The sequence below is a fragment of the Podarcis melisellensis genome (genome assembly GCF_964234715.1).
Source record: "Podarcis melisellensis genome assembly, chromosome: 10".
Taxonomy (NCBI): domain Eukaryota; kingdom Metazoa; phylum Chordata; class Lepidosauria; order Squamata; family Lacertidae; genus Podarcis; species Podarcis melisellensis.
In genome coordinates, this window is record NC_138542.1 from 75,022,040 (window position 1) to 75,036,370 (window position 14,331).

Genomic DNA, 14,331 nt, shown 5'->3' on the forward strand with positions numbered 1-14,331 from the left:
TTATTTTGATAAAACACATATTTTGTCATGTGCAAATGGCTTGAGATACCGATTAGGTCCATTGATGACCAAATAGCAGATATTGAACACAAAAAACAGCGCCCATTTGTTGTGGACAAAGGACAGCTGGACATGACTTTCAATAGCTTAGGGCCTCATCCAGCCGAAATCTCGCCTTCCGATGTCCATCCAAACTCTGTTTAAAAACTTCCAAGGAAGGAGATTCCACCACCTCTTGAGGGAGTCTGTTCCACTGCCAAACAGCTTTTACAGTCAGAAAGTTTTTTTCTGGCTTTTTAGTCGGAATCTCCTTGTTTGCAGCTGGAAGCCCTGAGTTCGAGTCCTACCACCCAGAGCAGGCGAGTACAAGCTTCCTCCCTCTTCCATGCCACCAAACACTGGAAATTCGTTTCCCCCGCCCAAAGAAGAGTTATTGCAATAATTTGAATGAAACGCGCGTGCACGTGGCTTGCAAGGCGAAGCGGGGGGCGCGCGCGGCGCGTTCCCAGGACAGAGGCGCCTCCGCGCGTGCGCAGAGAGACTAGCAACCTGTCTCGCCTCCTCCTCCTCTCCGGCAGAGGGCGCTCTCCCTCCGCGCCCACCCCACTTCCGGAAGGAACTCGCGCGCGCCGGGCCGCGTTTCCGGCCGGGCCGTTTTCGGAGGCGGACCCAACATGGCGGCGCCCAGGCGGGCCTAACGTGCTGGGCGAGTGGAGGAGCGTCGGCGGGGCCATGGCGGCGGCGGAGAAGGCGGCGAAGGCGGGCGCCGGTCGGACGGTGCTGGTGCGGGGCCTGCCGCCCTCGGCCTGCGCCGCCGAGCTGGAGAGGGAGTTCGGCCGGGCGGGGCCGGTGCGGCGGGCGGTGGCCGTGACGGAGCCCGGTGAGCGAGCGGGGCCGGGGGGGGGGAGGGAAGGGGCGCTTCCAGCCCCCCCCCGCGGCCCACCAGGGGCTGCCCCACCCCCGCCCCTCCTCTGAGGTTGGGCTGGGGGGCTGGGCTAGATGACCCCGCGGGGACCCCCTTGTTCTAGGCAGTGCTTTCCCCCCCAAAAAAAAGATGTTTGGGGTTACTCTCATTTTCCTATTCCTTTTCAAATACTGCCTCTCAATGAGGCCAAACTTAGATTCACAAAATGTTGAGGGGTACGTGCACCCCGGTGTCCCTCCAGAAAAAACATTATTATTATTATTATTATTATTAACCGCTGGCAACAGCACCACTAGTCAGTACTACCACTGGATCATGGAGTCCACCTGGCACCAGAATGAGCCCCTCCCCAACAAGGCATCTTTCCTCCTATTATTATTATTACTATTACTATTATTATTTCTTATTTTCTTTAAAAAATGCTTAGGGGGGACTCTTATTTTCCTATTCATATTGGAAATACTGCCTCTCAATGAGGACAAACTTAGAGTCGCAAAATGTTTATGAGTATGCATACCCCTGCATCTCCCCCCCCCCCAAGCACTGATTATTATTATTATTGAGCGCTGGCACCACCACCAGTCAGGACCACCTGTGCATCACGGAGCCCACCTGGCACCAGAATGAGCCCCCACTCAAGAAGGCATCTTTCCTGGCTGCGCTGCACATTGCAGCTTTTCAGATTACGAACGCAGCAAAGTGTTTACTTCCAGGTTTGCTGTGTGTGCAGGCGCAGAAGCGCCCTATCACTCTTCATGCATGCGCAGTAGCGGCACTATACTTATGGACTTTTCAGGGTGCGAACGGCACCCCTAAACAGATCACATTCATAAGTAGAGCTACCACTGTAGAGCCAGTTGGCATAAGGTTGTGATGGCATCTCCTTCAAATGACGCATCTTTCTTCGTATGAACTCATGCTTAAAATATTTTGTATGGTTTGGGTTATCTACCTAACCCTCCCCCCCAAGCCTTTTTCTTGAATTGCAGGGTGGGTGGAGTGACATGGCTTTTCGTTCCCTGGCCAAGTTGCTGACCGTTGCTCTATGTTGTTGTTATTGTTGTTAGGAAAGATACCTTGAGTTCCTTACAGTGAGAAAAGGAGTTTAATAAGCTTAACTAGTCATAATAATATTAATATGCCTTTAAATCTGTTGGATAGGCAAGAAAACCTGTCGTGGGTTTGGCTTTGTCACTTTCTCCTTGCCGGAAGACGCTCAGAGAGCCATCCAGGAGATCACAGCCTTTGGGAAACGCAAGATCACGGTAGCCCTTGCTAATCCGAAACCACGGCAGAAAGGAAAGAAGAAAGAAGGTAAGTTCAAGGTCTTTTTTTTGTGGGGTGCCAGGATTTTCTGTGCGCTGCTGTTGACACTTAGCACCAGTTTTGCTGAGCACAGTTAGAAAGACAGAAGAGGCTTGTCTTTGGTCCCACATGACCTGCGCTGCCTTCGAGGCTTCCAGCACCCTTTCTGACATGTTCTCACAGTCCAGAAGATGGGTTTTGATTTCCTTACAGTACACAATTCCAAGACATTCCCAATAAATAAAATGAAAAATTGTCCAGTAACACCTTGGAGACCAAGACATTCCCATTTATACCTCTGCAGTCGAACAAACTGCCTCTGCAGCCAGCAGGGAAGTGTAGGCTCCTTGCCACTTAACAGGCCAGTGGAAAAGAAAAGGGATTCCTGTCAGGCAGACTGAGGTAGGAGGGATGCAGCCACCTGCCTCCCCTCCAATAACCTCCTTGTTTCCTATGCTGGCTATGAAAGAATTGCCTCCCCCCCCCCACAACCAGCAGAGCAACCAGGTGAGCTGGCAGGCTGAGGAGGGATGGAAGGGTCCATTCACTACCACTTAATGGCCTGTATGGGATTCCTAGACAGCTGTGGCTACCAGGCAAGTTGTTAAAATACAAATCTGGCCTATATGTATGAAGAGGAGGACTGTTGGCGGATCTGGCAGAGGAGCCGATTGTTCCTTGCTTTCACTCGCCTCTCCAACAGCGCCTTTATGCTTTGCCCGTCCTGCCTGGCTGCTTGTAAAGGGAGAAGATGCCTTGTCTGCTGGAGTTTCTCTCCTGCTCCAAACAAAATAAAAAAATTCCCTCCAGTAGCAACTTAGAGACCAACTAATTTGTTATTGGTATGAGCTTTCATGTGCATGCACACATCTTCAGATACCTCTTCTGATACATGCACACGTATCTGAAAAAGTGTGCATGCACACAAGCTCATACCAATAACAAACTGAGTTGGTTTCTAAGGTGCTACTGGAAGGATTTTTTAAATTTTGTTTCAACTACGGCGGACCAACACAGCTACCTACCTGTAACTCCTGCTCCAGGCATGGTGTCGGGGTTCTTCGGCTGCATCTCCTGGGCTTTTGACAGGAGGTTCTCGTAAGCACATCAGAAGAGCCTGGCTGCTGGATCAGACCAAAGGGGGTCACATCCAGTTGCAGAAGAAAATAATCTTCCCACCTGCTCAAGACCCTGTTGAGCAAGACAAGGCAGTTGGCTTGGAGAAGACCTCCACCAGCCAGACTCTCTTCTGAGCTGATCCATAGACTGTTCAGCTTACATACAGAAGTTAATGTATTTTGTAGGTATGGCAAGGTTCTCACACCTGGTTAATAAGAAACCACAATAAATAAACGGCTCAGGACCACAATACCTCAAGGAGCGCCTCTTTCCATATGACGCTACCCAGACCCTGAGATCATCTTCTGAGGCTCTTCTTCGTGTGACGCCTCCTCAAGAAGTCCAGAGGTGGCAACACGAGAACGGGGCCTTCTCTGCAGTGGCTCCCCATCTGTGGAATGCTCTCCCCAGGGAAGTTCGCCTGGTGCCTTCATTACGCAGCTTCATTCACCAGCAAAAACGTTCCTTTTTAACCAGGCCTTTGGTTGATCTGTTTGACATCCAATACCCTTTTAGAATGTGGCTCTTTTGGGTTTCTTTTATTGGGTTCTTGTTTTAAATTTGATTTTATATATGATGATTTTGTTTGTGAACTGCCCTGAGACCTCCGGGTATAGGGCGGTGTACAAATAATAATAATAATAATAATAATAATAATAATAAATAATTAATAATAGCTTTGTGGTGAGAACACAGGGAAGCAGCATTGCTAGTCAAAAACCCTCACACTTTCCATACTTCTTTCACCCTTTTCACCCACCTTCGTGCTGACTCTGTAAGAGAGATGTGTCCTTAAGATAGAAACAAGCTCAGTCCTCTTACAGTCCACGGTCCTTGCAGACCCCAGACCCGTCCAGTCCAGCCTCCTGTTCTCAGAGTGGCCAACCAGATGCTTGGGCCCATGGGATTCTTGTGGGTGTGACCTCAGTGCACCAGCACTTGTGCCTCGTGATGATTCCTCCGCTGTGTTCTTAGTGTGTCATTGTCCTTGCCGTGTCCCATTTGCTTTGGTTCCAGGTGCCTCTGAGGCCCCCCAGCGAGGGAAGAAGCCTCCAAAGGCAAAGGGAGCCTCGAAAAAAGCCAGGCTGATCATTCGCAATCTGAGCTTCAAGGTACGAGACGAAGGCAGGGGAGTCGCCTGCTTCTTTGATGGGGCTGGAGTTCTCCTTCTGAGCCACCCCCATTCTTTTCTTGGAACGAGGCCGTTAAAAGTGGACTGGCAGGGTTAATCTTTCACGGCACTCCTGTCTGAGATTCAGAGTGCTGACGTAATGCTGTTTCGCAGAACCGTAGAGTTGGAAAGGCCACCCCAGGGTCATCTAGTCCAACTCCCTCAGAGATTGCCATCCAGCTGTCCATTTCTTAGCAGCTTTTTGGTGTAAATCAGTCTTTAACATCAACAGTAACATCTAGATCATGGGAGCGTTTCAGCCCTGTTCTTGAGTTTGTTTAAAATCTAAAACAGCTTATCTGGCATTCCTTTCTTTGAATTTGTGCCATTTAGGTTTTTAAAACCTTTTTGTAAAGGCAATACAGTGGTGCCTCGCAAGACGAAAAACCCGCAAGACGAAAGGGTTTTTCGGTTTTTGCGACGCTTCGCTAGACGATTTTCCCTATGGGCTTGCATCGCAAGACGAAAGCCCATAGGGAAATCTCGGGGACCTTTTTTTAAATGCTGGCGGTGGGGAGCAAAGCCTTCCCCCCCCTCCGGACTTCAGAAGAGGTCCAGGAAGGCCGGCGGGGGCGAAAGGCTTTGCTCCCCACCGCCAGCATTTTAAAAGCGGTCCGGGATAGCAGGGAAGCGCTTCCCGCTATCCCGGACGGCTTTTGAAGGCAGGCAGGGGGGGCAAAGACTTTTGCCCCCCCTGCCTGCCTAACCGGGGGCTTTTAAATCGCCCCGGGACTGTCCGGGGCGATTTAAAAGCCCCCGGACGGCTTTTGAAGCCTCCCCCCGCCGCCCGGCTTCGGGGCATCGTCCCGATGCCGGGCGGTGGGGCAGGAACGCCTCCCCCAGCCGCCCGGCTTCGGGGCATCGTCCCGATGCCGGGCGGTGGGGCAGGAACGCCTCCCCCAGCCGCCCGGCATCGGAACCATGTCCCGAAGCCGGGCGGCCGGGCGGGAAAGCCTCCCCCCGCCGCCCGGCTTAGGGGCATCGTCCCGATGCCGGGCGGTGGGGCAGAAACGCCTCCCCCAGCCGCCCGGCATCGGAACGATGTCCCGAAGCCGGGCGGGAAAGCCTCCCCCCGCCGCCCGGCTTCGGGGCATCGTCCCGATGCCGGGAAGTGGGGCAGGAACGCCTCCCCCCGCCGCCCGGCTTCGGGGCATCGTCCCGATGCCGGGCGGTGGGGCAGGAACGCCTCCCCCAGCCGCCCGGCTTCGGGGCATCGTCCCGATGCCGGGCGGTGGGGCAGGAACGCCTCCCCCAGCCGCCCGGCATCGGAACCATGTCCCGAAGCCGGGCGGCCGGGCGGGAAAGCCTCCCCCCGCCGCCCGGCTTAGGGGCATCGTCCCGATGCCGGGCGGTGGGGCAGGAACGCCTCCCCCAGCCGCCCGGCATCGGAACGATGTCCCGAAGCCGGGCGGCCGGGCGGGAAAGCCTCCCCCCGCCGCCCGGCTTCGGGGCATCGTCCCGATGCCGGGAAGTGGGGCAGGAACGCCTCCCCCAGCCGCCCGGCTTCGGGGCATCGTCCCGATGCCGGGCGGTGGGGCAGGAACGCCTCCCCCCGCCGCCCGGCATCGGGGCATCGTCCCGATGCCGGGCGGTGGGGCAGGAACGCCTCCCCCAGCCGCCCGGCATCGGAACGATGTCCCGAAGCCGGGCGGCCGGGCGGGAAAGCCTCCCCCCGATGCCGGGCGGTGGGGCGGGAACGCCTCCCCCAGCCGCCCGGCATCGGAACCATGTCCCGAAGCCGGGCGGCCGGGCGGGAAAGCCTCCCCCCGCCGCCCGGCTTCGGGGCATCGTCCCGATGCCGGGCGGTGGGGCAGGAACGCCTCCCCCCGCCGCCCGGCATCGGGGCATCGTCCCGATGCCGGGCGGTGGGGCAGGAACGCCTCCCCCAGCCGCCCGGCATCGGAACGATGTCCCGAAGCCGGGCGGCCGGGCGGGAAAGCCTCCCCCCGCCGCCCGGCATCGGGGCAGGAACGCCTCCCCCAGCCGCCCGGCTTCGGGGCATCGTCCCGATGCCGGGCGGTGGGGCAGGAACGCCTCCCCCAGCCGCCCGGCATCGGAACGATGTCCCGAAGCCGGGCGGCCGGGCGAGAAAGCCTCCCCCCGCCGCCCGGCATCGGAACGATGTCTCGAAGCCGGGCGGCCGGGCGAGAAAGCCTCCCCCCGAAGCCCGGCATCGGAACGATGTCCCGAAGCCGAGCGGCGGGGCGAGAAAGCCTTTGTCCCCCCTGCCTGCCTTCCCAGGGGCTTTTAAATCGCCCCGGACAGCGGAGAAGTCCTCCGCTGTCCCGGGCGATTTTAAAATGCCGCCCGCCAGAAGAGGTCGGGGGAAGGCGTTTTCCATAGGAACGCATTAATTGATTTTCAATGCATTCCTATGGAAAACCGTGCATCGCAAGACGAAAAACTCGCAAGACGAAGAGACTTGCGGAACGAATTAATTTCGTCTTGCGAGGCACCACTGTACTAAAATTTTCACAGCTGAGTCCTCAACTCCTTATTACTACTGCTTGGCTTTCTTCAAGTTGGGCTTTGTCTAAAACTTGCTAATTAGGTTTTCAAACCCTTTTTGTAAACTCAGTTTTAGAAACTGTATCTTTGAGTCGTCAATCCTTTATTACTGCGCTTTGCTTCACCTAGGTTGAGCTAGGATTATAACACTTCAGAATTTTGCCCCCTTTCTTTGAATTTGGTCATTGAAGGTTTATGATTTCTCTATTTCCTTCTGAGGAAACTGAATATTTCAGTGAAACGAGCCTTGTAGCCGGCATCCCCTTAAGGCTTTGCTCAATTCTAGGTTTTTCTAATTTTCCCCTTAAACTTTTTGATTTTTATTATTTAGTTTATTTCTATAAGATAATATTTCTAGTCCATTGCTTCTCGTTTCAGGGATTTTCAGGGTATTTCATTTGTTTTGTGTAATTTGGTGTAAATCACAGCTGAGCGCTCCATTTAATGGAGCAGTAATAGGAGCCCCAAGCCCCCCTTTTGGATTTCCCACCAGAGAGCACAGTCTGCTCACAGAACATTGGAGCAGCAGCCCAGATCCTTCCTAAGACTTGCGATTTTTGAAAAATACACAATGCACTGTGATGACTTCTGCCATTGGTTTCGTTTCTTCTCTCCTTAGTGCACAGAAGATGACCTGAAGGCTTCGTTCTCTCAGTTTGGCACAGTGCTGGAAACTACCATCCCCAAGAAACCAGGTATGGCCAGGTGGCCTGGTGGGAAAGGGACGGTGGGGCGCTACTGGAGGAGGAAGGTAGCATTCCATTTAAACTGCACACCTGTCCTGGATTATCCCGAGCCATTCATGGATCACTGCGCTCCCCTTTGGAACTAGGAATTCCACACATCAGAGATAGGAGCACTGGCTGGCTCATGTTTCTGCTGTCCACCGTCTTAAGCTGAAGAATGAAGTCCCACCTGGCTTCTTGGTTATGACTCTGGCTGCTCCTCTTGTCTCCCTATAAGTGGAATCCCATGCGCAGGCTACAAATATTATTTTAAAATAGTCAGAATTAAGTTGCTTTCCTGTCGCTTCCAGATGGAAAGATGCGTGGCTTTGCCTTTGTGCAGTTCAAGAACGTCCTAGAAGCAGGGAAGGCCCTTAAGGGGATGAACATGAAGGAGATCAAGGGTGAGTCTGGCGCTTTCTTAAAAGGAGCCGCGTGATTTGAGGTCCTGTTTATGTCGCATGGGAGCTGCCTGTGCGGAGGGTCAGGCAAGATAATACTTGCTCATCTATTGCTCTTGATATCCCACCTTTTTCTGCAAGGAGCTCGAGGCGGCACACGTGCTTCTCTGCCTCCTCATTGAACCCCCACAACAACCCTGTGAGGTAGGTCAGGCTGAGATTCAGCGACTGGCCCAAAGTCACACCCAGCAAGCTTCGTGGCCGAGCGGAAGGGGTTTGCACCCTGGTCTCCCGGGTCCTAGTCTGACGCACTCCCCACCACTGACTCCCTTGCTGGTCCTCTTGTGCTGGGAATGCTGGAACATCTGCAGGAGAGATGAATATGCGGGGTGTTCAGGCAGTGGGGCGGACTGACTTCGGCTCTCCTCTGCAAACACACAGACACCATGACTTTTTAAAAAAGGTTTTTAATTTTTTTTACCAAGAACCAAAACACAAACAGTGAAACCTCCCAGGCAGCTGATACATTGGGTATACATAATAACATATTCAAATCAACCATATGCACAGTTTTATATATGTTAACGCTCCTTCATCCACAAGGTTTCTTTAACTTTTAACATTTTAATTGCCCCAAATTGTTCAAAGCCACCCAAATAATTCAATATCTTCTCAAACCAATCCTCCCCTTTCTCACTGACCTTAAACCCTTTCATTCTGTGTATTTTCACAGTTAGAAATTCTAAAATTATAATATTTTTCAGTTTTTTCCTCCATTGGTTCACCCCTAGCTCTTCTGCATTTTTCCAATTACTTGCTAAATGGCTGCAGTTACCATCAATTTTACCCATTTACATTCCTCTTTTGTTTTTAACTCAGTGTTAACCATGACTTTTTATTTCATAAAATTTGCACACCACTTGATTGTAAAAAAAAATAAAAATCCCTCAAAGTGGTTTACAAAAATATGAAACACGAACATTTTTTGGCATGGGGATTTCAACCCTCCTTTAAAACATAGGAAAGTTAAAATACTAAAACAGATTAAAATTACCTCCATTTTCTAAGCATCCGGACAGGCCTGACTAAACAAATTTAGCAGGTGCCAAAAATTGTACAGCGAAGGCTGGTGTCAAGAGGCAGGGAGTTCCAGAGGGTAGGGGCTGCCACACTTAACAGTTGAGTTCTTACGAATGGGATTTCGGTCCCTGGGATTTGTAGCTGCGCTGCCCCCTCGCCAAGCCAGCCTCAGAGCTTCTCTTTCCCTCCGCAGAGCGCCCGGTGGCTGTGGACTGGGCTGTGGCCCGGGAGAAGTACCAAGCTATGCAGGCAGTGGCATCTCCGGCAGGTGAGTGGCTCCGGGGCAGGAGTCATCCTGCTCTGGGCATCTCAGGCAGGTGGCCTCGCTCTGGGTGTGCTGTTGAGTGGCGGGTGAAGAGGCCCAACCTTGACCTCAGGCCAACCGGCTGAGAGTGGCAGGGGGACATTTGTCCTGAGTCTTTGCAGCCAGGCAATTGCCTGTGTGAGACGGTCTGGTTCTGAGAGCAGAGCTGACCTTCAGAAGCAACAAACCCCGCTCCCTGCCCAGCAAGCATGGAAGGGGAGTGCCCTCTTGCTTATTCATTTCATAAATGCATTTTTAAAGGCATTTTTAATCTTTTGTTGGAAGCTGGCCAGAGTGGCTGGGGAAACCCAGCCAGATGGGTGGGGTAGAAATAATAAATTATTATTATTATTATTATTATTATTATTATTATTATTATTATTATTCACAATGTGTATCCACTCGTTGCTTCTTTTTTAAAAAAACACCATCAAAGCAGATAAAAGAATAAAATCACCATTGAAAAAACGGCAATCTACAACTTTAGACGAGCTGAAATGACAGCAGACTAAAAACAGGTTAAAATTCGCACCAGATTTCTAAGCATCTAGACGGGCTTGTCTAAACAAGAATGTTTCCAGCAGGCGCTGAAAAGAGCGCAGCGTGTCAAGAGGCAGGGAGTTCCAAAGTGAAGGCGGAGCCACACTCAACGCTTCAGTTCCTACAAAACATGGAATGGATTTTACGTGGCACTTGGAACAGGGCCAGTTCTGTGAATGGGAGCGGTCTGGAGGCAGCCCTGTTTAGGGAAGCTTTTAAAGTTTAACAGACTATTATATTTTAATATTTTGTTGGAAGCTGCCCAGAGTGGCTGGGGAAACCCAGCCGGATGGGCAGGGTATAAATAATAAATTAATATTATTATTAGTTGTGTGTCTCTGGGTCAGGTGATCTCACGGGTCCCACGTTGCGAAGGGCCTTACAGACTAATAGTAAGCCCTTGACGTTGGTCTGGTAGCCACTGGGCAACCAGGGCAGATCTCTGGGCATCAGAAGTGCCATGTTCCGACAGGGTCTTTCTCCTGCCAGCCATTGTGCCCTTAGAAAGCCTCCTCCTTCTGTTCCAATTCCTGCCCAGTCAAGGCTTTGCAGGTGTGGCTCCTTTGTTTGGACTCCTGTTTCTTTGTTCTGTGGCCCGTTTGGGATCTGGCCGCAGGGACCTCCCTGGCATGGCTTTTCGTGAGAACCCAAGATGCCCCCTCTGGATGAGGCCAAAGGGGGCCCATCTACTCCAGCCTCCCGTTCTCACAGGGACCAACCGGGTGCCTATTATGGGAAGCCAGCAAGCAGGACTCAGCAAGGGCGAGATTTGCCAGGATTATTGGGTGGAGCTAGAAATGGGCGTCTTCCTTGAGAGAAACTGGGTAGAGGCGTCTCACCCTCCTGCTTCTTTGCCTCTCTCCCCCAACCAGGGGTCCAGGAGAAGAAGAAGCAAAGCCAGGCCCAGCAAGCAGACACAACTCAGGCTGGCGACGATGACGACAATCTGGAAGACGAAAGTTCAGAGCCTGCTGAGCCAGCAAGGCAGGGAAGGTGAGCGCAAGGGGCTTGCTCCAGAAGACCCGGGACGGACTCACTCTGCTGCTGACGTGGGGATCGGGGGGGGGGGCACACTAAGCCGCCCTCTGTGTGTTAGGATATTGATGTTCCCTTCCACCCTAAGAGGAACAGAGATGTGGAGTTGTTGTATGTCACATGCCTGTTTACATTCCAGCACAGCCTGCTGGGAACTTCCGTTGTGTATAGCTTTCACTTATGCTTTTTGCTTGGACATGGAAGGGGAGCAGACATGTTTTTCCTTTGTCCTGATGCTTGTAAATACACTTTACATATGCCTCTCTCTGCCCTTCCATTGCAAAGAGTTCTTATCTCTGCTGGCTTGCATGCTCAGCTTCTGAAAGGCTTCTAAAGCTCTGAGTCGCAGTTTGATGCAGAACCAAGGACCGGAGTTCACCCCGCTGCTGGCCGGTGAGCTGGGGCCTGCCAATTGCCCCCATTTCCTTGGACGCATCCCAACACCAAATTCCTGCTCTGTCTCTGCCAGCAGGAAGCGGCAGGGCTGCCTCTGACTTCCTCCCTCTGCCCAGATCCAGCCAGCTGCGAGATTCCAGAACCCCAGAATTAAGCCCTTTGGGCGCAGAGTTCAGCTGCCGGCTTCTGACGGCTCTTTCCTTGCATGATTTCTTGGACAGGTACTTTGAGCAGGTCGCTCCACCGCCTGCGGATAGCAAGGAGGAGGAGGAGGAGGAGGAGGAGGAAGAGCAAGAGACGCAGGACTCCGATGAGGAAGAGGGGGAGCCTGGCAAAGCCCTGAGCTCTGATGAGGAGGAGGAGGAAGAAGAAGATGACGAGGAAGATGAAGAAGGTTGGTTTTGCAGTTTCTGAGGGGTTGGATGCCAGGGCAGGTGGCAAACCCTTAAAAAGCTGGCACCTCAAAGGAGCGCCAGGAGAGACCTTGTTGGGTCTGGTTAAAAAATCAATTTCAACCCAGCATTCCTCTTTCCGAAAGCTGCCAGCCCCCGCGTGAAATTTCATGGCCTCTGCTGGGAACTTGGCCCTCCTCCACCTTGGTCTTTGGAGACTGGGCACTGCCACCTTGCCCAGTGAGAGCAGCATAATAATAATATTTACCAAAGATTCCTGCATTGCTGAGGGTTGGACTGGATGACCCTTGGGGTCCCTTCCAGCCATTCTGTGGCCTTTGGAGAACACCTTGCTCATGATTTCCCTCTCCTCGGTCTGCTCCCGTTCCAGAAGCTGATGTCCCTTCGAAGCGGAAAAAAGTCCAGAAGCTCCCATCAGACGTCACCGAAGGAAGGACCGTCTTCATCAGGTGGGCGGAGGCCATGGGCTCAGCATCGCCTTGGGAGAGAAGCCAGGAGGCTGCTGCCCTGCTCCTTCTGCATCCTTGCGGGGCTTAGAGAACCCTGTTCCAACGTACATTTATGGCTGTTTCGCCTTACTACTTTTTAAGCTGATTAGCTGCTTGTCATCTGAACGTCTCCAAGTGACTCACAGCAACATATCTATCTGTAGACATATGTAATACCATATGGGAAGGAAGGAAAAATGGGCTGAGATCATTCCATGCATCAATACAGTGGTGCCCCGCAAGACGAACGCCTCGCAAAACGAAAAACTCGCAAGACGAAAGAGTTTTCCGTTTTTGAGTCGTTCCGCAAGACGAATTTCCCTATGGGCTTGCTTCGCAAGAAGAAAGCCCATAGGGAAATCTCCGGGGACCTCTTTTAAATGCTGGCGGTGGGGAGCAAAGCCTTTCGCCCCCCTCCGGCCTTCAGAAGAGGCCCAGGAAGGCCGGCGGGGGCCGAAAGGCTTTGCTCCCCACCGCCAGCATTTTAAAAGCGGTCCGGGATAGCAGAGAATTGCGCTGCGCTTTCCCGCTATCCCGGACCGCTTTTTAAATGCTGGCCGTCGGGAGCAAAGACTTTCGCCCACCGCCGGCCTTCAGAAGAGGTCCTGGACCTCTTCTGAAGGCCGTCGGGGGGCAAAAGTCATTGCTCCCCCTGCCTGCCTTCCCGGGATAGTGGAGAAGCGCAGCACGTTTCTCCGCTATCCCGACGGCTTTTGAAGGCAGGCGGGGGGAGCAAAGACTTTCGCCCACCACCGGCCTTCAGAAGAGGTCCAGGACCTCTTCTGAAGGCCGGCGGTGGGCGAAAGTCTTTGCTCCCCCCTGCCTGCCTGTCCTGGGCGATCTTAAAATGCTGGCGGGCGGCAGCGAAACCTTCGCTGCCGACCCTCAGGATTTTAAAATCGCCCCGGGACAGTGGAGGCTTCGCTGCTGTCCGCCAGCATTTTAAAATCGCCCCGGGACAGCGGAGAAGTCTCTGCTGTCCCGGGGGCTTTTAAAATGCTGGTGGTTGGCAGCAAAGCCCTCCTGTCCCCGGAGCTTGTGGGGCGGGAGGTGGGGAGAAGGGCTTTTCTTCCCACCGCCAGCCTTCAGAACAGCCTTCTGAAGGCTGGCGGTAGGAAGAAAAGCCCTTGTCCCCCCCCCAGCCTTCAGAAGAGGTCGGGGGACAGATGTTCCCCGGACCTGGTCTGAAGGCGGTTTCCATAGGATGGCATTGATTGATTTTCAATGCATTCCTATGGGAAACTGTGCTTCGCAAGACGAAAAACCCGCAAGAAGAAAAAACTTGCGGAACGAATTAATTTCGTCTTGCGAGGCACCACTGTATATCGTTTAACATTCTGCATTGCGGGGGGTTGGAATATCATTGATGCTAACCCTTAGGATCTTAACATTCTCAACAAGTGCAAATATTTATATTTTCCTAAAAATCAACACAAGTTTAACAAGTGTCAGGTTCGTTCAGCAGCAATCATGTGAGTGCTTCCGTGGTTGATACTAGCCCTTAAGTTCTTAATATTCTCAACAGGTAAAAAGGGTGTTGTTGCGTTTGCAAAGTAAAGGAAGGATTGGACCCTGATTAAAAATCAAGGCACGAGGCCTTGACCAGCAAGGCTCTCGGAGAAAAGTCTGTAAACCACACCCCTCACCAGGCCATTTTGTTAGCAAAAGAATCTTTTACACAGTGCTCATAAGAACCAATCATATTTCCTCTGAGCATTTCATCAAACCCCACGTGGGGAAAAAGTTACACTACAACATTAATTAGCATGCATATATTTTGGGGTAAATATGTTGAGAACTACAAAGGGGTAGTAAATAACTTGAGAACTACAAAGGGGTGGTAAATGAGAACTACAAAGGGGTGTATCTGGCAACCCCAGAGCTGAGAAATAAACATGGTAAGAAGGATGGCCAGAAAGAC

At 52.5% G+C, this 14,331-nt stretch overlaps 1 protein-coding gene across 1 annotated transcript in view; it reads left to right on the forward strand.

The window, feature by feature from the left end:
• The first annotated feature begins 699 nt into the window (after positions 1–699).
• RBM28 (RNA binding motif protein 28) overlaps positions 700–14,331 on the forward strand; it is a 28,556-nt gene continuing 14,924 nt past the window's right edge. The window contains exons 1-9 of the mRNA XM_081927545.1: positions 700–880; positions 2,087–2,239; positions 4,367–4,461; positions 7,648–7,723; positions 8,065–8,157; positions 9,428–9,502; positions 10,951–11,071; positions 11,731–11,903; positions 12,293–12,371. Coding sequence (XP_081783671.1) covers positions 733–880; positions 2,087–2,239; positions 4,367–4,461; positions 7,648–7,723; positions 8,065–8,157; positions 9,428–9,502; positions 10,951–11,071; positions 11,731–11,903; positions 12,293–12,371 — 1,013 coding nt within the window. The 5' untranslated portion in view covers positions 700–732. The remainder of the gene's footprint in view (positions 881–2,086; positions 2,240–4,366; positions 4,462–7,647; positions 7,724–8,064; positions 8,158–9,427; positions 9,503–10,950; positions 11,072–11,730; positions 11,904–12,292; positions 12,372–14,331) is intronic.